This window comes from Saccopteryx leptura, chromosome 2 (assembly GCF_036850995.1).
Source record: "Saccopteryx leptura isolate mSacLep1 chromosome 2, mSacLep1_pri_phased_curated, whole genome shotgun sequence".
NCBI lineage: Eukaryota > Metazoa > Chordata > Mammalia > Chiroptera > Emballonuridae > Saccopteryx > Saccopteryx leptura.
Window position 1 is genome coordinate 364,542,214 of NC_089504.1, and position 24,840 is coordinate 364,567,053.

The 24,840-nt window shown below is 52.2% G+C and overlaps 1 protein-coding gene across 5 annotated transcripts in view; it reads right to left on the reverse strand.

Moving 5' to 3' along the window:
• LOC136392635 (adenosine receptor A2b-like) overlaps window positions 1-24,840 on the reverse strand; it is a 244,372-nt gene that overhangs the window by 163,340 nt on the left and 56,192 nt on the right. Inside the window, exon 1 of one of the 5 annotated variants that reach the window (XM_066364982.1) lies at window positions 12,699-12,890. The exons of the other annotated variants lie outside the window; for them this stretch is intronic. Coding sequence (XP_066221079.1) covers window positions 12,699-12,738 — 40 coding nt within the window. The 5' untranslated portion in view covers window positions 12,739-12,890. Of the gene's footprint in view, window positions 1-12,698; window positions 12,891-24,840 lie in introns of those variants that run through there. 5 annotated transcript variants of the gene reach the window in all.

Consider the following 24,840-nt stretch of genomic DNA (forward strand, 5'->3'; position numbering starts at 1 on the left):
TCCTCACGGTCCCCACGGTCCCTACTGTCCCCACGGTCCTCACTGTCCCCACGGTCCTCACTGTCCTCACGGTCCTCACGGTCCCCACGGTCCCCACGGTCCCCACTGTCCTCACGGTCCCCACGGTCCCCACTGTCCTCACTGTCCTCACGGTCCTCACTGTCCCCACGGTCCCCACGGTCCCCACTGTCCCCACGGTCCCCACTGTCCCCACGGTCCTCACTGTCCCCACGGTCCCCACGGTCCTCACTGTCCTCACTGTCCCCACGGTCCTCACTGTCCCCACGGTCCTCACTGTCCCCACTGTCCCCACGGTCCCCACGGTCCCCACGGTCCCCACGGTCCTCACTGTCCTCACGGTCCTCACTGTCCCCACGGTCCCCACGGTCCTCACTGTCCCCACTGTCCCCACGGTCCCTGCTGTCCTCACGGTCCCCGCTGTCCTCACTGTCCCCACGGTCCTCACTGTCCCCACGGTCCCCGCTGTCCTCACTGTCCTCACGGTCCCCACGGTCCTCACGGTCCCCACGGTCCTCACGGTCCTCACTGTCCTCACGGTCCCCACGGTCCTCACGGTCCCCACGGTCCTCACTGTCCCCACTGTCCCCACGGTCCTCACTGTCCTCACGGTCCTCACGGTCCCCGGACACGCCCCTCCCAGTCTGGCCCTGCACGGTCCTAACAGTCCTCACTGTCCCCACGGTCCTCACGGTCCCCACGGTCCTCACTGTCCTCACGGTCCTCACTGTCCCCACGGTCCTCACGGTCCCCACTGTCCCCACTGTCCTCACTGTCCCCACGGTCCTCACGGTCCTCACTGTCCTCACTGTCCTCACTGTCCCCACGGTCCTCACTGTCCTCACTGTCCTCACGGTCCTCACGGTCCCCACGGTCCTCACGGTCCTCACGGTCCTCACTGTCCTCACTGTCCTCACGGTCCTCACGGTCCCCACGGTCCTCACTGTCCTCACGGTCCTCACTGTCCTCACTGTCCCCACTGTCCCCACGGTCCTCACTGTCCTCACGGTCCTCACGGTCCCCACGGTCCTCACTGTCCTCACGGTCCCCACGGTCCCCGCTGTCCTCACGGTCCTCACTGTCCTCACGGTCCCCACGGTCCTCACTGTCCTCACGGTCCTCACGGTCCCCACGGTCCTCACTGTCCTCACTGTCCTCACGGTCCTCGCGGTCCCCACGGTCCTCACTGTCCTCACGGTCCCCGCTGTCCTCACGGTCCTCACTGTCCTCACTGTCCCCACGGTCCTCACTGTCCCCACGGTCCCCACGGTCCTCACTGTCCTCACGGTCCCCACTGTCCTCACTGTCCTCACAGTCCTCACTGTCCCCACGGTCCTCACGGTCCCCACGGTCCTCACTGTCCTCACGGTCCCCACGGTCCCCGCTGTCCTCACGGTCCTCGCTGTCCTCACTGTCCCCACGGTCCTCACTGTCCCCACGGTCCTCACTGTCCTCACTGTCCTCACGGTCCCCACGGTCCTCACTGTCCTCACGGTCCCCACGGTCCCCGCTGTCCTCACGGTCCTCACTGTCCTCACTGTCCCCACGGTCCTCACGGTCCTCACTGTCCTCACTGTCCCCACGGTCCTCACGGTCCGTGCCAAATTTATCTGCTTGTCATCCCCCTGGCTCAACCCAACCCAGCACTGGGGGCTATTCAACAGCCCCAGCCAACTAAAGGATCCCATACCTGGGGGAGAGAGGAAGCCTACCTCATGGGGAAAGGTCTACATCAGGGGTCCCCAAACTACGGCCCTTGGGCCGCATGCGGCCCCCTGAGGCCATTTATCCGGCCCCCTCCGCACTTCCAGAAGGGGCACCTCTTTCATTGGTGGTCAGTGAGAGGAGCACATTGACCATCTCATTAGCCAAAAGCAGGCCCATAGTTCCCATTGAAATACTGGTCAGTTTGTTTATTTAAATTTACTTGTTCTTTAATTTAAATATTGTATTTGTTCCCGTTTTGTTTTTTTACTTTAAAATAAGATATGTGCAGTGTGCATAGGGATTTGTTCATAGTTGTTGTTTTTTTTATAGTCCGGCCCTCCAACGGTCTGAGGGACAGTGAACTGGCCCCCTATGTAAAAAGTTTGGGGACCCCTGGTCTATGTGTTGGTGACATCTTAGTTCAGGAGGCCAGAAAGGATGAGCAGGAGGTATAAATTTATCTTTCAAATGGCAGCACTTTTAAGAGTAAAAACAACAGGCGAGGCCCTGGCCAGTTTGCTCAGTGGTAAGAGCATTGGCCCAGTGTGTGGATGCTTCTCTTCCCCTCCCTCTTCTCTCTCTCTCTCTCTTTCTCTCCTGAAGTCATGGCTTGATTGGTTCAAGCACATCAGCTTGGAGAGCTGAGGATGGCTCCCTGGAGCCTCTGCCTCAGGCACTAAAAATAGCTCAGTTGTGAGCATGGCCCCCGATGGGCAGAGCATTGGCCCCAGACGAGGGTTGCCAGGTAGATCCTGGTCGGAGAGCATGCGGGAGTGTGCCTATCTCCTCCCCTCCTCTCACTTAGAAAAGAAGGAAAAATAAAATAAAAGGCATAAACTGACCCCTAATGGATGCTCACTGGGACTACTGGACAGAATGGGTTAAGCTGTAGCACAGTCAGCGTCAAGTTCTGATAGGAGCATCCCTCAAATGGCGAGGAGGAGGAGCACAGGGTGGTGGTCCACGGGACACAGAGGAGGCCTGAGCACCTCAGGGCAGCACTAAGGCAGGGGTCTGGGGTCTGGGGGTGCTGGGGTACATCCATGCAGCACCCTGAGATACGGTCATTAACCAGGAACAAGAGGTCTCCAGAGAAGCTGAAATGTCTGTGCCCTAACCTTCACACCCTCGTATCAGGAGAAGGATTTCCCAGTCCCGGCAGCTTCTTCGGCTACTGGTTTCCAGGCTCAGGAAACAGATTAGAGGCGGCAAGTGATAAAGGAAGTTCAGGATGCTGACAAGCATATGACCCCAGCGTGGACTGACCACAGCCATCACGAAGCCCCCCCGGCACCCCCAGAGTCAGGGCTGGTGACAGACGTGACACCCACAGTGATGACCTGACTAATGGGAACATAATAAACAAAAAGGGGGGTGTATGTAATACTGTAAGAACCATTTTGTATCGAAATGGTTAGCAGAAGGTTCTGGGTACCGGAGTTTATTATAAAAAAGAGGTCACACCAAGGTATGGTTTACATGAACGTGCAATCACTGATCCAATTCCTGTTATCCCTTGATTTTCATTCTTCTTTCTTAATCTCAATTACTGATTGAAAATTCCCTACCAAGACATAAAGCACAGAAACAGAATACCACAGAAGGCCAGGAGGGTCAGGGAAGCTGTGAGGGGGAGAGAGGGAGAGAGAGAGAGAGAGAGAGAGAGAGAGAGAGAGAGACACACACACACACACACACACACACACACACACACACACACACGCGCGCGCGGGCGCAGACGACCCACCCTCTAGGCCACGCCCCCTCCCCTCCAGGCCACGCCCCCTCCCCCCTTGTTAACCTGCAGAGACTGTTTTACCGCATCTCTCTGGTCTGGTTTGCAAGCATGTGACTCCGTGTAACTCTGGCACAACGTGATGTACTCAGGTTGAAAGCAGAGCAGAAAAGACCGAAATAAAACTGGACTCATCCTTTCCATGATAGTTCTACGATCGCTATGAATAGGCTCTTTGTTTATCTGTTGATAAATCTGAAGAATAGAATGCTGATAATTTAACCTTCCAAGATTTTGTTTTTAATTTGGCTACTGGCTCTAGAGATAAAAGGCAAAGACCAATTAGAGGAAGGAGATGAATTCTTTGGCAGACAAAACAAAAAGAATGTTCAAGGGCTTTGGGTGGAGGGTGGGGGGGGTGTTGGCACTAGCTCTTTATTGGATATAGTTTCAGGTCAAAAATGTATGACCACTTTGCCAGTTTGATCATAACCCCCTAATACCAACACTTATCCAAGGTTAGGTTCAATTTGGAACAAGGATCAAGAGTAAAGAAGAAAAGACTAATTTTTTCTGAAGTAACAGAGCAAAGGTTAAAAATATATATATATTTAAGCAGAGGCAGGAGATATCAGTAAGAGGATATTCACAAACAGACCCCAGCGGCGAGAGACAGGGGAACGGAGATGCAGGGCTGTGTGCAGTCTCTCCACCAGGGACGCAAGGAGACAGCGCGTGGTCAAGTTCCCCGTGCCGGCCTCCGGGGCACTCGCTGGCCCAGGATACTCGGGTTCTATTCACAGCGAGGTGGAACACAGGAAAACTCTGTAAAAGAGGGTTTTCTGCAAGTTCAGAGCATTAAAGGATTTTTTTTTATCTCAATTTTAAATATTTGGCCAATTAACTAATTCAAAAATATCAAAGCTCCTGTCTGCTGCGAATTCTAGAATTTTCCAGGAACTGCAAGGGACAGCTGCCGTCTGTGCAGAACAACCCCCCTCCCTTTTGCCAGAATCTCCTGTAGGTGGTAGGGCCAGGGAGCTGAGTAAGACAACAGGGGTTCTCCGGTGGTTCTGACTCAGCTGGAGAAGAAACAGCTTCTCCAATGTGCAGGGAAAGGGGAAGCCAGGGGGTCCCGACGGCAGATGGGAGCGTGGCAGACGAACCAGGGAGAGGACAGCTCACAAAAGGGCACAAGGGTCAAGACCCACCAACCCGCTTGGGTCTGGCTGGACGATGGTCCCATGGGATGGCAAAGCCTTCAAAAGGATACAATGACACCTTCCAGCGTCGCAGTGTTTCCATGCTCCTGGGGCCCTACCACAGACGCTGATCTCATCTGACTGAAGTCACATATGATTTTTTTTTTTTTAAAGTAAAACAGAATTCAACAGACGAGCCATCTCATATCCAAAGCACATTTGGACGACTCACGCAACATGTGAGGTCCCAGTCTCCTTCGCCTTCAAAACACTGCTCTGAGTTAGAAAGTTTCAAAGTTTAAAAAATATAGTCACACCCCACACAACAATCCAGGCTCCACGAGCACAGGAGGGCACGCACAACCCACTCAAGGGACACCCCTGGAAAGCACCCAGCTCAGGTGACCAGGGAGACGGGGCCACTGGGTCCCACAAGACATCCACCACATGGATGGATCCTTCAAGATGGAGAGATGTAGCAGATCTCCCTGATACATAAAACAAACACAGGAGGCAGTCAAAGCGAGAGGGCAAAGAAACATTCCCCCAAATAAAAGTACTAGAGAACTTTCCAGAAAAAGAACTAAATGCAACGGAGGCAGGCAACCCACCTGATACAGACAGAGTTCAGAACAATGGTAATAATGCTCAAGGAACTTAGTGAGAATTCTAGCAACATAAAAAAAGGACACAGAGCCTGACCTGTGGTGGCGCAGTGGATAAAGCGTCGACCTGGAATGCTGAGGTTGCCAGTTCAAAACCCTGGGCTTGCACGGTCAAGGCACATATGGGAGTTGAAGCTTCCTGCTCCTCCCCCCTTCTGTCTCTCTCTCAATCTCTCTCTCTCCTCTAAAATGAATAAATAAAATAATAATAATAATAATTAAAAAAAAGGACACAGAAACCATAAAACCAGTCAGAAATGAAAAATACAATAACTGAAATAAAGAATATAGTAGAGAGGCTCTGGCCGGTTGGCTCAGTGGTAGAGCATCAGCCTGGCATGTGGATGTCCCAGGTTCGATTCCCAGTCAGGGCACACAGGAGCAGTGATTCATCTGCTTTTCCTCCCCTCCCCTTCTTTCTTCTTTTTTCTTTTCTTCCTTTCTCTTTCTCTCTTTCTCTTTTCTTCCTTCCTTCCTTTCTCTCTCTTTCTCTCTCTCTCTCTCTTTCTCTCCCCCTCCAGCAGCCATGGCTTGACTGGTTCAAGTGCATCAGCCCGGGGTGCTAAGGATGGTTTCACGGAGCCTCCGCCTCAGGCACCAAAAATATGCTGCTCACAAAAGCTAGGGGATATTTCAAAATGAATATGAAGGGATAAAACAGCCCCTAAAATTTGTGAGCAGTGTAGCTCAGTTGTGAGCCTGGCCCCAGATGGGCAGAGCATCAGCTCCAGACGGGGGCTGCTGGGTGAACCCTGGTTGAGGTGCATGTGGGAGTCAGTCTATCTTCCCTCCTCTCACTTGGAAAAGAAGAAAAAAGGGGGGAAGGGAAGCACCCCAGCAGCAGGAGGTTAACCTGAGGGGGAGACAGGGCCAAAAGCCAACGAAGTCCAAACTAAAACATGAAGTCAGAGGAAGGCGAAGAACAGTACAAACTTGCAGCTTTCTATGTGCAGCCTGCCCTAACTTCATGCCTTTCAACTCGCTAATCACCCCAACAACCCCTTTCCAGACAAAGAAACCGAGACTCAAAGCACTTACGTCCCCTGACCAAAGTCTCAGAGCTACAAAGTGACAAGACGAAGATTATGAATAGCCAGTCTGACTCCAAAGCCCAAACTCTCAACCACTTCTTTCTGTCTTTGAGAAGAATATAATTCTCTGTAACAATCTGTAAAATTGAGAAGTTGGATAACAGGATAAAAACATGTTCACGTAATCTGAAAATTAAATAATTATATCCCTTGTCCCAACTCCTTTCTCCTCGGCCCCATTTTTCTCCTAAAGGAATACTGTCTGTTGCAGATCACAAGTTAAGCAATGCAAGGATTTCTTCCTTCTCTGCAAACTTCAACGCACTGCCTGATTCTTCAGTAAGTACTGCCTCTGGGATCCTTATTGTTTAAATGCTGATCGTTATTCAATTTTTAGAATCAACCTGTAAACGATGCACAGAAGATTTAATAATACGAATCACAGGACAAAATGTTCTAGCTATGTAAAAAGGCTGAGAGGCAGACCAGGAATAGGGTACAGAGGATGCTAGGCAGAAAGAGATTTAGGGGTACCATACCTCACTGCCCTAGGCAAGTTAACTCATCAACAACTACAGGGGGTAAGCAACAGAATATTTCCTTAGAATTTTTAAGTATTCTAAAATAAAAATTTCATACAGGAAGCTTGAAAAAAATTTTCAGTGAACAACTATATATATATATCCATCCCCATTAGCATTTCACTACACTAGCAAGAAATTTTGAAAACTTATAAAAATGACTTGCAGAAATGGGGGAGGAGAGGAATATATCAGCAAAAATGCACTTACGTCCTCAACTTTCAGAGTAAGGGTTGGTAGACAGCCTCAAAAGTCAGTAAGTCAAGGCCCTGGCCGATTGGCTCAGTGGTAGAGCGTCGGCCTGGCGTGCAGAAGTCCCGGGTTCGATTCCCGGCCAGGGCACACAGGAGAGGCGCCCATCTGCTTCTCCACCCCTCCCCCTCTCCTTCCTCTCTGTCTCTCTCTTCCCCTCCCGCAGCCAAGGCTCCACTGGAGCAAAGATGGCCCGGGCGCTGGGGATGGCTCCTTGGCCTCTGCCCCAGGCGCTAAAGTGGCTCTGGTCGAGGCAGAGCGATGCCCCAGAGGGGCAGAGCATTGCCCCCTGGTGGGCAGAGCGTCGCCCCCTGGTGGGCGTGCCGGGTGGATCCTGGTCGGGCGCATGCAGGAGTCTGTCTGACTGTCTCTCCCCGTTTCTAGCTTCAGAAAAATACAAAAAAAAAAAAAAGTCAGTAAGTCAAGAAACAGTATAGATATAGCAATAAGGTAGAATTTTACAGTCACTTACCATTTGTTTGAAATGCATAAAAAATATGATGGACAGATGGCTGGAAAGAGGGACAAATAGATGGATAGATACATGAATAGAGCGAATACAGCAAAATGTTCATTGCAGAACCTAGCCTGACCTGTGGTGGCGCAGTGGATAAAGCGTCGGCCTGGAACGCTGAGGTCGAGGGTTCGAAATTCCGGGCTTGCCCGGTCAAGGCCCATATGGGAGTTGATGCTTCCTGTTCCTCCCCACCCCATTCTCTCTCTTTCCTCTCTCTCTAAAAATGAATGAATAAAATCTAAAACAATATGTTAAAAAAAAAAGAATGTAGGTGGTGAGTATATGGGTATTTACTATATATGTCTTTCAATTTTTCTGATTAAAACTTTTGCAAAAGAATACAGACACAAATGCAGTGGAGAGTGAGTAGTCATCGTGTCTGGAAAGAGATTGCTAGGCTTCCCCAACATCTATCCATGGTCTCTGCTTGGCACTCCAGAGACATTCCCAATCCATCAGCATCCAGGTGGGGCCATGGGACTGGGTCTGGCCAGTGGAATGTGGGTGGGAACTACCTGCATACCTTCTAGGCCAGACCCCGAAAACCCCCCTGCAGGACCATCCACACGCCTGGTCCACTCTCCTGACGGCTGGCAGGTTCCATGTAACTCGGGAGCCAGGCATTGAAGATCAAAGCCCACCAGCCAGAGTCTCTAACACCTGGAACTACACAGACGGCCACCAACTCACACGAGACGACGGTGTGAGGAAGAAATCAACTCTTAATGTCTGTTTTGGGATTCCCCTTTAACCACAGGAGCCATTAACTAGAACTATTCCAGAGGCGGACCCGAGGGAGGGTTTGAGAAGGAGCTTTCAGTCTGAACTCACTGTGTAAACACAGACATGCAAACTGAGAGCCAATAGTAAGAAGCTAGCAATGATCACGGGGAAGGCCTTCTAAACTCACCTTCCACGAAGACCTCGTTCGCATACTGGGCAGCACCTTTGTGGGACTATAAAAAGGCAAAAGTGATCAATGGCATCTCTTCCTCTGGGCTGATACAACCACAACTGGGCCCGATCATCCCTTTTCCCAGATGCCTTGGAACAGGGCACAGGCTGTGGCACTACACCCGGCAGCCCTCCCTGACCACACAAATGCTGACTCCCCTGCCGGACACTGAGGGACTGTTAACTGGGACCTTCTAAGTAAGAGCTGCGGTCAACATGTGCTCATTCTACCTGCCCTCCTTCAGGCAACCTCTCAGGTCTTTTACTTTGACCTATGTCTCTTGTCCATTCTGCAATACCACAACAGTCACAATGACCCAACTCAGAGGGCCGTGGACGCCAGCAGAGAGGAATCCTGCTGCTACCACGGCCAATTCCGGGGGCCGAGAGAGGCAGCAGGCGAGAGCCTGCCTGTTGCCTCAGGTGTGCCCCCAAGTGGGTGAACGGCTTCCTCCTGGGAGGACTGGGCAGTCCCAACACCGAAAGCAAAGGGTGGGGCTAAGATGGGGATTTTACTTCACTGACCCTTAAACCGACCACCACCACCCTCATCTACCTTTTAAATAGACCACCCCCACCCCTGCCCAAGCCACTGAGGTCCTGCGGAAGCCAGGCATGAGGCGTGCCACCTGGGTCTCTATTCGAGAAAGAACCTGGCATTCAGCTGAGAGGGCACCCCCAGGACCCCAGCAGCCAACTTGGCTTTGAGCTTAGGGCCCATTCTTTCCCTGCAGCCTCCAGCAGTGACTGACCACAGCAAGAGGACTGGGACCGCCGTTTCCTTGGGCCCGACCTGGGACTCCTCTCGTGGGTAGTCTGCTTTGAAGCTCCCCCATCAGCTGGCCAAGTTTTCATCAGATCTGTGCCCAAACCGGCTGCCGCCTCATTTTCCTAAGTGTTAGGTCTGCATCATCCACTAACGCTTTCCTGGCCCAAATCTGCTTCCCACCGACATGTCACGCCTGTGGCGGAGGCCAGGCAGGTCCACACTGGATTCGGGCAGAAGGTAGAGGAACTGCGGAGACAGGAAAGCATTGGGTCATTCCCGTTCAATAGGCTCTCTCAACAGCGGAGGAACAAACAGGCAGGGAAACCGCTTCTCACAGCGAACGAATAGCAAAACCGCCCCTCGCAGAGGCGGGCAGGTGATCTGCGATCCGCGATCCGCAATCCGCGATCCACAATCCGCGATCCGCCATCCGCAATCCGCCCTGAGTCAAAGCACCGGTAGCCTTACATAGGCTGTGCACACGTGGTTCTGCCACGTGCTCACGCACTGACCACACAACATTCAAGCAAGCAAGCCTCACACAGCTGTTTTCCCAACACCGCCCCTTTTGTCTTTCTTGTGTACTACTATACTCTCTAGTAAGCCTCGTCCATTCCTAATTCTGTTTAAGGATTTGATGTCTCTAAGAACAAAACTCACACAAGGTGGAAACTGTGGAAAAATCGAACGTGGGCGTTGTTCTCGCCCCACCCAGCCTCCCTCTCTGGTCCCTTCAGCTGTCCCACTAATCTTTGGGTCCCTTGCTGTGATGGCCCATGGAAGCACTTGTTCTGATTCTAGTCCAATGCACAACTGCCTCATTCTAACCTCCTCACAGAGCAGATCGAAGGCACATCATTTCTAACAAAACTAATTTCCAGGATCTCATGGATGCATCCTAGAGTATTTCATCACAGCCCTGAGACCAGTTAAAATCATCCTCACACTTTCAGCCAACTATAGTCCAGCATTGAAAGTCTTTCCTAAGGTTTGCTAATCTTATTTGCAGCAAATCAAACTGAGGCTCCCATTCTCAAGTGATGTGCACTTTGAAAAATGCAATATTAATAAGTCACTGGAAAAAGTCTCCTCTCATCTCCTATCTGTCAGAATGCTTTAAAAAGCACAGTCACTTAGAAATTGGAACACAAGGCCTTGGCCAGTTGGCTCTGCATTAGTGTCAGCCGGGCGGACATATGAATGTCCCTGGTATGATTCCCGACCAGGGCACACAGGAGAAGCAACCATCTGCTTCTCCACCCCTCCCCCTCTCCTTTCTTTCTGTCTCTCTCTTCCCCTCCCGCAGCCATTGCTTGGTCGGAGCAAGATGGCCCTGGGCGCTGAGGATGGCTCCATGGCCTCCTCTCAGGAGTCAATAGCTTGGCTGCCAAGCAACGGAGCAACGTCCCAGATGGGCAGAGCATAGCCCCACAGGGAGCTTGCCAGGTAGACCCCAGTTGGGGCACATGCAGGAGTCTCTCTGCCTCCCCGCTTCTCACTTAAGAAAAAAAAATAAAGGAAATTGGAACACAAGCACCCAAGTAATTCTTAAAAGCTCTAACAAGGGGGACAATCTCTTTACAATTTTGATACAGAGGAAATATACACAGGGTTTTTTTTTTCACAATTCCTGGACAGCTGTGTACTTATGAGAGGTGGGTTTTGTTTTTTTTTAATGTTAACTAGCCTTTACTTAATAGTTTATTACAGGATTATTTATGACAAAGTCATTATTTTGCAAGTATTGGTTATTCTGCCCAATGAAGTTTGGGTAAGTGCTGTGTAATTTAGAGAATAATAATCCTTATGTAATCTACGCAGTAACCCCATCTCTAAAACTTTCCTTCATAGTATTCCCATGTGGCAGTTTCTGACCCTGGGTGTTGTCCCAGTCCAAGGTACCACATCTGCCAGGGCGGTACCCACCTCAGCTCCACCCAGCCCCAAGGACAAGGCAGCTGAGGCACTGGGAGGTGAGCCCCAAGCTGAGGCTAAGACCATGGTCTTCACGGCCAAACTCCCAATTCAAGGAGGAAGTCACCTGAACAAACTGCCCCACCTCTCAGAACCTCATTTCCTCATTCAAATTCAAATCAAAAAAAATTTACAGTCCTGGCTGTCATAGAAAATACATACTTGTCACCCACTACCTCTAGACTCCAGCCTCAGGTCGACCATCGCCCCCCCTCCCCTCCCCTCCACCAAACAAGGGGAAATGTTTGGGGCTACATTAAATCCTATGCACTTCATGAGACAGTACAGGAACGTTCTGTTCTGTATTTTAAACGCAACCCGGCGGCTGTCAGCATCTAAATCTGTGCTGGAGGCCAGGATGAAAACTATGACCCAGCTGACTCTCCAACAAGCTCCCTTCATTTCCTCTAGGACAGCGGTTCTCAACGTGTGGGTCGCGAACCCGGCGGGGGTCGAACGACCAAAACACAGGGGTCGCCTAAAGCCATCGGAAATACATATTTTTTGGCTTTAGGCGACCCCTGTGTTTTGGTCGTTCCACCCCCGCCGGGGTCGCGACCCACAGGTTGAGAACCGCTGCTCTAGGACATAAAAATGTTCTAAACCGGGTTTAAGTTTCTGGTATCCCAGAACATGCACAGGCTATCCTGAGTAAGAAACAGTCACAACCAAACAAACAAAAAAACAAAACAAAAAGAAAAACAAACAAAGCCCGTGGTCTGACCATGAATAACAAATCTGCTGACGGGTCCACGGGACTCCAGAAAGTGTGTGACATGCAAGCGATGCGCCGCAGAATGGACAATGAACCAGAAAACGACGGCCAAGTCCCACTTCTAGTGGCAAACGCCTAGAAAGTGCAAGAACTGCCTGCACGCGCGTAGACCCTCTGCCCGGGCGGCACACCGGGGAATCCGGTCCGAGTCCACCGTAAAATCCGGACAGAAGACACTCCCCAGCCCCCGGCCCCTCTCCACCGGCCCGGCCCGCGCACTGCGCCCACGGAGCCCGGCTCACGCCCGCCCCACTCGCGGCGTCCGGTCGGACCCGGGGCTCCCAGGTACGTGTTTACAGTGAGTGGCGTCTATTTCCTTGTCGCGGCGCAAGCACCGGTCATGTCACAAGCCCGGGAGCGCATTCCAAAGGCCAGACTCACGCCCCGGGAACTTCACCTCTCCGCACGCCCCCTCGGCGCCCGCGGGCAGCCAGGCCGCCCGGCCCCCGGCAGCGGGTGGGGGAAGGGCGCCCGGCCAGCGAGGGGGGCGCGGCGCGACCCCCGCCGACCGCACCGACCTGGCTCGGGGTCCTCCGGCCGCCCCGCGTGGTTGCCCATGCTCAGCCGATTCGGCCGCGGCCGCCTGGCCGGCCTCTGACACGGTGTCCACCGCGCGACAGCTCGCGCCGGCCCGGACTGGAGGCGACTGCGTCCGGCGGGTCCGCTCCAGTCAAAGAAAGGGCCGGGCGCCTTCCAGTTCCCGGCGGCCGCCCGCCCGCCCGCCGAGCGCTCCGAGCCGCGCAGGCGGGCCCCGCCCCCTCATCTGCATAGCGCCCGCCCACTCCAGCCACAATGCCCGCCAACTTCATCTGCATAGTGCCCGCCCACTCCGGCCACAATGCCCGCCAACTTCATCTGCATAGCGCCCGCCCACTCCGGCCACAATGCCCGCCAACCTCATCTGCATAGCGCCCGCCCCCTTCGGCCCCAATGTCCGCCGGGGTGCGCCCACACCCTCTTATCTGCATAGCGCCCGCCCACTTCCGACACACTGCCCGCGCCGATGGGTCCCGCCCCCTCACCTGCATAGAGCCCGCCCACTCAGGCCACACTGCCCGCCCACCTTATTAGCATAGATCCCGCCCGCTCCGGTCACCCTGCCCGACAACGTTATCTGCATAGTGCCCGCCCCCCTTCAGCCACACAGCCCACCGGGGCACGCCCACACCCTCTTATCTGCATACCGCCCGTCCACTTCCATCACACTGCCGGGATAGGCGGGTTCCGCCTCCTCATCTGCATAGCGCCCGTCCACTCTGGCCACCCTGCCCGCCAACTTCATCTGCATAGCGCCCGCCTCCTTCGGCCACACTGTCCGTCGGGGCTCGCCCACACCCTCTTATCTGCATAGCGCCCGCCCACTACCGTCCCACTGCCCGCGCAGACGGGGCCCCGCCCTCAATTTGCATAGATCCCGCCCACTTTGGCCACACTGCCCGCCAGGCGCGCACCCCCGCCCACTTCATCTGCATATCGCTCTGGAGGGTCCAGTCCCTCCCCGGCGTGGGAGAGACTCACAGCTGACCGACTCCAGGCCCCTAGGGGCAGGCGCTGGGAACCGCAGCTGGACGAAGCTGGAAAAATCCCACTGCGGAAGGAAGCCCGAAAAGGCAACATCCTGCGCGTGGCAAATTAGATTTAGGAGGACAAGAAAAACCTACGGTTGGCAGAGGACAGGCGCTTAATAACTATTTTGGGGGGGAGGGGTAAATGAATGCATGGACTGACGAGCCACTCTTGAGGAGTAGGGGGTGAAGAAAAAAGACAAAGACTTGCCCGTTACCCAACATGAATACTAACGCTAATAAAAAATGCATACAACTCCAAGGAGTCGCTGTTTTCGCGGCTATCAGAAATGACCGACTCATACAAATTACCCTGAACAACTTGAATAGTTCATCTTACAGTAACGCTTAGAACTAAATCTTGCTGTGAAAAAATAATATATTTTTTCATAAAACCCTGAGTTTGGAATGACTTGGTTCCTTCTCCTGCGTCGCTTGAACGTCGTCTCAGTTCTCATCTTTCCTAGCAGCATCATAGGTCACCGTTTACCACCCTCAGCGCCTCAGAACAGTTTCCTCACTTGGCTTCCAGAACCCCACATTCTCCTAGTTTTCTGCCCGCATGCCTGGTCTCCTCTTATCAGTCCCTTTTACTGGTTTCTGCTCATTTCCTTGACCTTTAGACCCTGGAGTGCCCTAAAGCTTAGACACCTCCATCCCACGTCGCATGTCTTCTCTAACTTGCCCAGCATCACCAACTTGCTGCTTTTTAAATACCATCCAGGTATCTTCAGTCCTCTCTTGGGAACTCCAGAATCATCTACCCAACTACCTTTGGGACACTCCTCTTCGATGCCTTAATAGGCATCTCCAGTTTAACTAGAACAAAGCCAAGGTCTTGATTTCTTCTTCCGTCGATGTTTCGTCTGGTCTTCTCTATCTTCCCGAATGGAATAGGTTGGAATATATATATATGCCACCGTCTCTTAACACTTCTTACCACTTCTGCTGAGACCATCTGGTCCAAGCCATGGCCGCCACCTCCAGTAATCCTGCCAGGATTACTGCAACTGTCTCCTAACCAGTCTCCCTGTCTCTGCCTCTGCCTCTCTCTAGTCTTCACATAACAGCGTGATCCTTCTAAATCGGAAATCAAATCCTATCACACCTCCACTTACCATGCTCTCACGGCTTTCTGTCTCCTTAGGAGGAAAATCCAAAGCCCTCACAATGGCCTCCAAGGCTCTGAATAATCTTGCCCCACCCCCACCCCTATCAGTGGACTCACTCCCCCGCCCCCTCACATTGCTTTTGCTATAGGAGCGTACTTGCTGTTCTTCAAATAAGCAAAGCACGCTCCCACCTAAAGGCCTGCGCATGAGCTGTCCTCTCTGCCTAGCATGCTCCCCCCCGCCCCCGCATTCCTACATTACATAGACCACGTGGTTCACGCTCTCACAAATGTCACAGTAGTAAGAGGGGCTTCTCTTGCTGCATCACGTTAAATAGTAAACCGGACCCTCAACACATCTACTTCATTGCTTTGTTGACCTCCATGACACTTAACCTCTGTGTAGTATAAGTCCTAAGCATTTACTAGTTCATTGGTTTATTGTCTTTCCTAGAGCAGTGGTCCCCAACCTTTTTTGGGCCACAGACCGGTTTAATGTCAGAAAATATCTATTTTCACAGACCGGCCTTTAGGGTGGGACGGATAAATGCACAAAATAAAATTATGCGACCAACGCAAAAAACTGTGGTATTTTTAAATATAATTGTCGAACTTACGAGACAAGCGTCAAGAGTGAGTCTTAGACGGATGTAACAGAGGGAATCTGGTCATTTTTAAAAAATAAAACATCGTTCAGACTTAAATATAATTATTATTATTTTTTTTTCTGTATTTTTCTGAAGCCGGAAACGGGGAGAGACAGTCAGACAGACTCCCGCATGCGCCCGACCGGGATCCACCCGGCACGCCCACCAGGGGGTGATGCTCTGCCCCTCTGGGGCGTCGCTCTGTTGTGACCAGAGCCACTCTAGCACCTGGGGCAGAGGCCGAGGAGCCATCCCCAGTGCCCGGGCCATCTTTGCTACAGTGTAGCCTCGGCTGCGGGAGGGGAAGAGAGAGACAGAAAGGAAGGAGAGGGGGAGGGGTGGAGAAGCAGATGGGCTCTTCTCCTGTGTGACCTGGCCGGGAATCGAACCCGGGACTTCTGCACGCCAGGCCGACGCTCTACCACTGAGCCAACCGGCCAGGGCCCAGACTTAAATATAAATAAAACGGAAATAATGTAAGTTATTTATTCTTTCTCTGCGACTGGTACCAAATGGCCCATGGACCACTCGCGGTCCATGGCCTGGGTGCTGGGGACCACTGCTCCAGAGGACAAGGTTTGGGAGAGCTATACCGGCCACCTCTCAAGGATGCCAACGTCTGGCTTGGGTTCCTATGGCGACCAAAGCTGCTTCCCAGGTTGTCAACTGTACCAATAAGTGTTTTTATAGCTGTATCCCTGCTGAGAGAGACGTCTGGAAAGATCATTACCATCGATCAATCGTTTAACACTGGTCGCTCCAGAGAGCTGGTGTTCTGGATCATGCTTTAACCTTCTTTGTACTTTCCTCTAACATCCGAAAAGTTTAAGCTATCAGCGTTCACCATTTTCATAAAAACAATGTCATTTTTTTCTTACCAAAAACTATTGACTACCAAAAATAATAATTAAAGTGGCCTTATATACACCATACTATATATAACAAGAGATGAGATTCCCCCCCCCATGTTTCAGAGGGGCTTAGATTGCTTTATTCAATAAATAATATTCAGTATCTGTTTCGTACACGACACTATTCAAAGGGGGGGGGGAGAATCTCAATTTTCTTAATAAGCCAAAGGCCAACTTGCTAAACTGGAGATAAGTTCACATACGAAAACCAAAGAAACGGAAGAAAGAATAAGAGAGGGTAGCAAAGTTTAGTTACTGAGTCAAAAAAAAAAAGTTCTTAAAAAGAAAAGGAAAGAGGCCCTGGCCGGTTGGCTCAGCGGTAGAGCGTCGGCCTGGCGTGCGGGGGACCCGGGTTCGATTCCCGGCCAGGGCACATAGGAGAAGGGCCCATTTGCTTCTCCACCCCCCCCTCTCCTCTCTGTCTCTCTCTTCCCCTCCCGCAGCCAAGGCTCCATTGGAGCAAAGATGGCCCCGGCACTGGGGATGGCTCCTTGGCCTCTGCCCCAGGCGCTAGAGTGGCTCTGGTCGCGGCAGAGCGACGCCCCAGAGGGGCAGAGCATCGCCCCCTGGTGGGCAGAGCGTCGCCCCTGGTGGGCATGCCAGGTGGATCCCAGTCAGGCGCATGCGGAAGTCTGTCTGACTGTCTCTCCCCGTTTCCAGCTTCAGAAAAATACAAAAAGGAAAAAAAAAGAAAAGGAAAGAAAAGTTCTTTGGGAAAATAGCGTGTATGTTGGTCTGAAAAACAACAACACTCCGATGCTGAAACAATGATAAGACAAGCCAAGGGAGGATCTATGGACAGAAAGCAGATTCGTGGTTACGTGGAGCTGGGGCTGACACACACACTGACCGGGAAGCGGACGAGGCATCTCCACGGGACAGTGGAAATCTTCTCAAACTTAGTTGTGGGCAGTTACAACTCGGTAAAATTGCTAAAAGTCATTGGTTTGCACATGTTAAGTGGGTGAATTTTTTGATACATAAATTATACTTCAAGAAAGCTACCTTATAAAAAAAGGAATCAAGACAGTCTGACCAGGCGGCGGTGCAGTGGATGGAGTGTCAGCCTGGGATGCTGAGGATCCAGGTTCAAAACTCTGAGGTTACCAGCTTGAGTGTGGGCTCACCGGCTTGAGCGTGGGATCATAGACACGACCCCATGGCCCCATGGTCACTAGTTTGAGCCCAAAGGTCACTGGTTTGAAGCCTAAGGTTGCTAGCTTGAGCCCAAGGTCACTGGCTCCACTAGCGCCCCCCAGTCAAGGCACATATATGAGAAAGCAGTCAATGAACAACTAAGGTGCCGCAAGGAAGAATTGATGCTTCTCATCGCTCTTCCCTCCTCCCGACTGTCTGTCTCTTGCTAAAAAAAAAAAAAAAAAAAAAAAAAAAAAGTCAAGAGAGATGAATGGCTGAGGATTGAAGATCGTGTATTCTTTTTTTTTTTTTTTTTTTTTTTTTTGGTATTTTTCTGAAGCTGGAAACGGGGAGAGACAGTCAGACAGACTCCCACATGTGCCCGACCGGGATCCACCTGGCACGCCCACCAGGGGCGACGCTCTGCCCACCAGGGGCGACGCTCTGCCCACCAGGGGGCGATGCTCTGCCCCTCTGGGGCATCGCTCTGCCGCGACCAGAGCCACTCTAGTGCCTGGGGCAGAGGCCAAGGAGCCATCCCCAGCGCCCAGGCCATCTTTGCTCCAATGGAGCCTTGGCTGTGGGAGGGGAAGAGAGAGACAGAGAGGAAGGAGAGGGGGAGGTGTGGAGAGGCAGATGGGCACCTCTCCTGTGTGCCCTGGCCGGGAATCGAACCCGGGACCTCTGCACGCCAAGCCGACGCTCTACCACTGAGCCAACCGGCCAGGGCAAGATTGTGTATTCTTCCCGGACAAAGGGAGCCCGTCCTCACTCTGAACCAGTTAGCATCAGTGGAGCCCAGGGGTGCCTCGCCGCCAGGAATTAAGGCCGGAAAGACCAAGGCTTTGAAGAAGATGGGATAAAGGGGAAAAAGAGAGACAGCAGCATCACCCACACTCAGGATGTGCTTGCTTCCTGAATGTGCCACCAGCAGGTCCGACAAACTGGGTTCTGCCCGAAGCCACAAAGAACTTGGAAGGCAGGACACAGACACAGTACAAGGCGGGACAAGGCAAGTGGCAGAACAGAAATACAAATGCAGCACTATGGAAGATGTTTCAACAGGGAAGAGCACATCCTGCTGTGAGATCCAGAAAGGCTTTCTGAAGGAAGGGCTGCTTTGAGCGGGTCCTTTCAGGGGGGCACAGCCTTCCTGTCAGTGTCCACAGTGGCAGGAGAGGGCAGGGGGCAGTAGGAAGGAGGTGCCTGGCACGGACATATACGCACTGGACGAGCAGGCCCCTGCAGCAGGGCCCAGCCTTTGTTCAGAGGAGTGAACAAGGGCTTGATTGTGAGACAGTCCTCTGTGTGTTCAAAGAACAAGCCAGTCCGTGGCCTGGGGCTGGAGCTCCTGGCGTGAGCAGGGATTGAACGAGGCTGCAGTGGGGTCTTACTGAGTCAAGAAAGAGGGCTGCCCTCGGTTCCTAACCTGTGAGGAACACCAAACAGGTCTGAGCAGAGAAGCGGTCTAAGGAAAGCTGTGATTTACAGTGATCATTCTGCTAAGACAGAATAATGCTCTTTTAAAAATTTTTAAATATTTTATTTATTCATGTTTAGAGAGAGAGGAGAGAGAGAAAGAGAGAGTGAAGGGGGGAGAAGAGGAGCAGGAAGCATCAACTCCTATATAGGCCTTGACCAGGCAAGCCCGGGGTTTTGAACCAGTGACCTCAGCGTTCCAGGTTGACACTTTATCCACTTCACCACCGCAGGTCAGGCCCAAACCCTGCTCTTAGATACCCTCTACCTAGCACTTTACAGATAACCAAAATCACCAACACACCCATTTTAATAAGACGTACTGACTAGCCCTGGGCAAGGAGGATACTATTGGTGGGCGGGCTCCTCTCCAGAACACCTGTGCCCTTCTGCTCCCACCATTAGGGTTGTCTGTTTACGAAGAGCTGGGAGCATTTGTTTCAAACCCATTTGTGTACTAAAGATGTTACTTACGTAACTTCATTATCGTGTAAACCAATGAAATAAGAGCACAAAGAGAGAGACAGTGTCTTTAAAAGCCATGCTGAGGTCCTGGCCGGTTGGCTCAGTGGTAGAGCATCAGCCCAGTGTTTGGAAGTCCCGGGTTCGATTCTTGGTCAGGGCACACAGGAGAAGCGCCCATCTGCTTCTCCACCCCTCCCCCTCTCAATTCACCCTCTCTCTCCCCATCTCCTGCAGCCATGGCTCAATTGGAGAGAGTTGGCCCCAGGCGCTAAGGATGGCTGCAGGGCTTCTGTCTCAGGCACTAAGAAGAGCTTGGTTGCAGAGCATCGCCCCCTAGGGGTTTGCCCGGACAAATGCGGGAGTCTGTCTCTCTGCTTCCCCTCCTCTCACTAAATTAAAAAAAAAAAAAGCCATGCTGAATGCTTTAAAAAGACTTGATGAAGGTGAGTCATTAAAAAGCAGTTTGTCTTATTAAAATGGGGTGTGTTGGTGATTTTGGTTATCTGTAAAGTGTTAGGTAGAGGTATCTGAGAGAGCAGGGTTTGTGCCTCACCTGTGGTGGCACAGTGGATAAATGAAGCACTTTTATAAAAGATCAGGGGGACATTTGTAAACACGTGAAAGGATTCTGCAGGAAGTCTTTTTCTGAAGTACCTAAGTTCTCGCTCCTGTGGAAAGAGACTAAAACTGGAAATCACGTAAGATGTATTATGCGCGTGAAAAGACGTTAAAGGACTCCAGCAACCAGTTTGGCTCTAAGAGAACCTTGTGGCCCGGTAATTGAAGATGGGGGAATAAATACACACTTGTGTGTTTTGGGTGAAAATAACATGTGTAAAGTATACATGTTACATTTTTTAGTACTCCCTGATTTAACCAACTTTGCCAATGAATTGACCCAAACTGATTCCAATCTCACAAGACGAAAGAGTATGGAGTAAGTGTTAATAGTAATGCAACTTGACCTAGGCAGGTAGCTCAGCTGGCTAGAAGGTCCTTCTGATACACCAAGGTTATAGGTTTGAATCCCGGTCAGGGCGCATACAAGTATCCGCTAATGAACGCACAAATAAGTGGAACAACAAATCAATCTCAATCTCTCTCTCTTTTTCTCCCTTCCTTTCTCTCTAAAATCAATAAAAGTAATTAAAAAAAAAATAGCAGCGCAACTCCACCCAGGAAACCTCTGTGCTGCTGTAGGTGAGAGAGACTAAGCTGGATGAGGTCAGGGGAACCCTGAAGAAATCAGAAGACGTGGAAAGGGTGTGGCTGAAAAAGACAATGCACACGTTAAAAGGAAAGGAAGCTGACAAAAGTGAGATGAGAATTTACCCGGGTGATGGAAACAGGGCGCTGTAGTCGTGCTAAGTAAACCCAGACGTTGAAGGAAGCAGTTAAGCACCTCTGCAATGCACGAGGGTGGTGAGTTTCCACTACCCAAAATGCAGAAGAGCAGGAGCTTCCTGATATTGTTACATAGTTGCTACATCCCGGGCACCTAGAGAGACACTCAGTGAACAGTCAACGTTCTAAGTGCTCGTTAAAGGAACGAATGGGTGTAGCAGACACGTGCAGAACGCTCACAAGGCATTTCGGCAAACAGCTGGAGCACGAACAGAATGTGGGGTGCAGGCTGGGGAAGAAAGAGGTGCAGGATGTGAGAGGCATCGGGCACCTCATCTATCTAGTATCTATCTAGTATCTATCTAGTACTGACACAGTGTTTCCCACGGGGAAGGAGACAAGGGGAGGTATCACAGAAAATGTCTTTGACCTGAACAGCAATGCCGTCAGGGTAGAAGGGACTTCAGGGAAGGTCCTCTCACCCTTGTTACCCAACAACGTCCGCACGAAGGAGTTGTTCAGGGCGTAGCGAACGCTTCTCTGGCAAGAACAGAGAATTCTTTCTTTCCTGTGGTGACATACCTCTCCGAACACCTGTGGCTATCGGGACATTCTTCCACGTAGTAAGTCAAAACCTGGCCCTCATTTACCGTTTGGAACTGAAAGGAAACATTTGATTTTGACCAGAAAAGGAATCGGTTGACAAAGCACAAGTGATGGAAAGCTTTGGAAGGAAAAAACAAACAAACACATCATGTTAGGAAAGCACAGCAGAGGCCCCGGCTGGGTAGCTCAGCTGGTTTGAGTACTGTCCCAATGTGCCAAGGTTGTGGGTTTGATTCCCGGTCAGGGCAGGTACAAGAATCAACCGATGATGGCATGAATAAGTGGGACAAGTCGATGTCTCTCTCTCTCTCTCCCTCTCTCTGTCTTTCTCTCTTCCTCTCTCTAGAACTCAGTAAATAAACATTTAAGAAAAGTAAAATAAAATAATAAAATAGGCCCTGGCCGGTTGGCTTGGTGGTAGAGCGTCGGCCTGGCATGAGGAAGACCCAGGTTCGATTCCCGGCCAGGACACACAGGAGAAGCGCCCATTTGCCTCTCCACCCCTCCCCCTCTCCTTCCTCTCTGTCTCTCTCTTCCCCTCCCACAGCCGAGGCTCCATTGGAGCAAAGATGGCCCGGGCGCTGGGGATGGCTCCTTGGCCTCTGCCCCAGGCGCTAGAGTGGCTCTGGTCACGACAGAGTGACGCCCCGGATGGGCAGAGCGTCGCCCCATGGTGGGCGTGCCGGGTGGATCCTGGTCAGGTGCATGCGGGAGTTTGTCTGACTGCCTCCCCATTTCCAGCTTCAGAAAAGAAAAAAATAATAATAATAATAATAAAATAAAACAGGAAATTGCAGCCAGATAAGTCTGGGCAAGATGTCCCAGCATCTAAGGCAGGTGGATTTCTTTTTTTAATGGCCATAATTCCTAGGTAGGATATTCTGTTTAGGAAGACGATGTGAGAGGAATATCACGTTTTACAAAAGTATCCACATTACAGTTTCTGCTCTTGGTTCCTGGCATGTTTTTATCTTTACTTCATCCTTGACAACGCCCGGGATAGGTGTGATTCCCCTCGTCTTAGAGGTGAGGAGAGACACCCAGAGAGGACGAGCAGCACACGACACTTCTCCAAGGCGGAGGCTCCGACTCCCAGTGGGTCACGGGTACCGGCAGAGGCGGTTAAGCCACCGAAGCCGCCGCTCAGGTGGTCCTCGGTGTGCTCCGGCCAACGCCAGGGCAGGCAGGACAGCGGCGTGTGGACGGCTATGGGATGTCTGAAACCCAGCAGACATGGTGTGGAAAGCCACCCCTGAGACGGCGCCAAGGGGGTGAGGACTCTAAGGACCAAAGCCACCTTGCCGTTCGTGCAGCGCTGCCTGGGTCTCAGTCCTCTCTCGTGCCAGGGCGCCCCCCCCCCCAAAAAAAAACCCGGTTCGTGCCCTGTACAGGAATAGATCAAGCCTTCGTAAGAGAAAACTGAAGTCCAAGAAAATCACCTAATGAGCTTCAGTATCCTGGCCGGCGGGGGAAGTTACAGCTCACGGCGCTGAGACAACGGGGGAACGAGAGAACCAAGGAATGCGGAAACCACGCCAGGGAGGTGGACGCCAGAACCCGGGGGCTTCTTGCGATGGAGCGGTCCCCAAGTGCCACTGGTGAGAGAAAACGCGTGCGTGCAGAAGGGTGTGTCCGTTGATGCCACCGTGTGTGTACAGGACACATTGGCTTCCGTACACACCGGGCGGCTCTTAAAGGACACCAGCTTGCCGGATGGTGGGGACAGGGTGGGGGGGGGGGGGCTGCTCCAAGAGTTAGGAGCAAAACTTTTCATCCTGAACCATGTAAACAGTGTTACCTACTCAAAAATATGAATAAAATTAGCCCTGGCCAGCGGTAGAGCGTCGGCCTAGCGTACAGAGGACCCGGGTTCGATTCCCGGCAAGGGCACACAGGAGAAGAGCCCATTTGCTTCTCCACCCCTCCCCCTCTCCTTCCTCTCTGTCTCTCTCTTCCCCTCCCGCAGCCAAGGCTCCATTAGAGCAGAGATGACCCGGGCGCTGGGAATGGCTCCTTGGCCTCTGCCCCAGGCGCTAGAGTGGCTCTGGTCGCAACATGGCGATGCCCAGGATGGGCAGAGCATCGCCCCCTGGTGGGCAGAGCGTCGCCCCTGGTGGGCGTGCCGGGTGGATCCCGGTCGGGCGCATGCGGGAGTCTGTCTGACTGTCTCTCCCTGTTTCCAGCTTCAGAAAAATGCAAAAAAAAAAAAAAAAAAAAAAAAAGAATAAAATTAGACCGCTTTCCCTGACCAAAGTGTCCTCCCTCAGCCACAGTCCCGTCTGGTTTTTACAGCCGGAAGTCCTGAGGACCTCTCTTCCTGGCTCTGGTATCCTGAGCTGGGGGCCTGGGGTGAGGCTGGGACCCCTTGCTCATCAGGGGGGACCTCTGCAGCTGAGATATCCCCCCCCAATTCTTCACCGCCACACCTGGGTGTGGGACCAGCCTGTGTCTCCAGCCCTTCCTCCGAGTCTCCAGCGGCTTCTTTAAATCCCTGGCCTTTGGACTTCCATTTGGCTGGATTTCAGGTGGTTAACGATGGTTGTTCTGCAGTTTAGTTGTAATTTTGATGTGGTTGTGGGAGGATTAGAGTACTGCGTTTACCTATGCAGCCATCTTGACCGGGAGTTCTGTTTTTTGTTGGGGTTTTTTGTTTGTTTGTTTTTGTTTTTTAAAGTGACATTTTTCCATTTGGCAGTTTGATAAGGAGTCTTTCTTTTGTTTTCCAGTAGGTGGCACTGAAGCACAAGTTTTTAAGTTGCTCTTGCCCGGCTTCTTGGATCCCCGTGGGGTGGTGGGACATGCCCTGAGTTCCCCAGGGAGCTGGGTGTCTGTCTCCTCTGGGACCGGGTCACCTCGGTGCCAGGGCTCCACCCTGTGGGGAATGCGATGGGGTTCCCGTGTAACCCAGGTGCCTTTCCCTGCAGCGGTGGGCGCGGGTGGTGTGAGCTGGGAGACTGTTGGTGCGTTTGTGGTTTGTACCTCCTCTCAGTAAGGGCGACCGCTCCACCTCGGCCACCTCCCCTCTGTGTCTCCACTGTCACAGGGGGTTAGCTGTAGTGCGCACCTGCCGCTCAGGGAGGCATGCTCCCCTCTCTCCAGTTCTCAGAGCTGCGAGGGTGTGCCCTGTAACCCAGCACTCACTGCTACAGCTTGGGGCCCGCTGCTGGCCCTGGGAGGGTGAGGGGAGGCGGCCAGGCTTCGTGGCTCTGTCTGCCTGATGGTGGCGGCCACCAGACAAGCATACCCTCACCTCTGTGCTGCCTCTCTGCCCAGGTCTGGGCTCGGGCACCGTGCTACCAACTGCTCCCTCAGGATGCTCACCACACTGTCTCTCTCCGCTCCTCCGTCTGTCTGCAGGGGGTGCAGATGGCACTCTGCTCCCTCCCCTCTCCTGA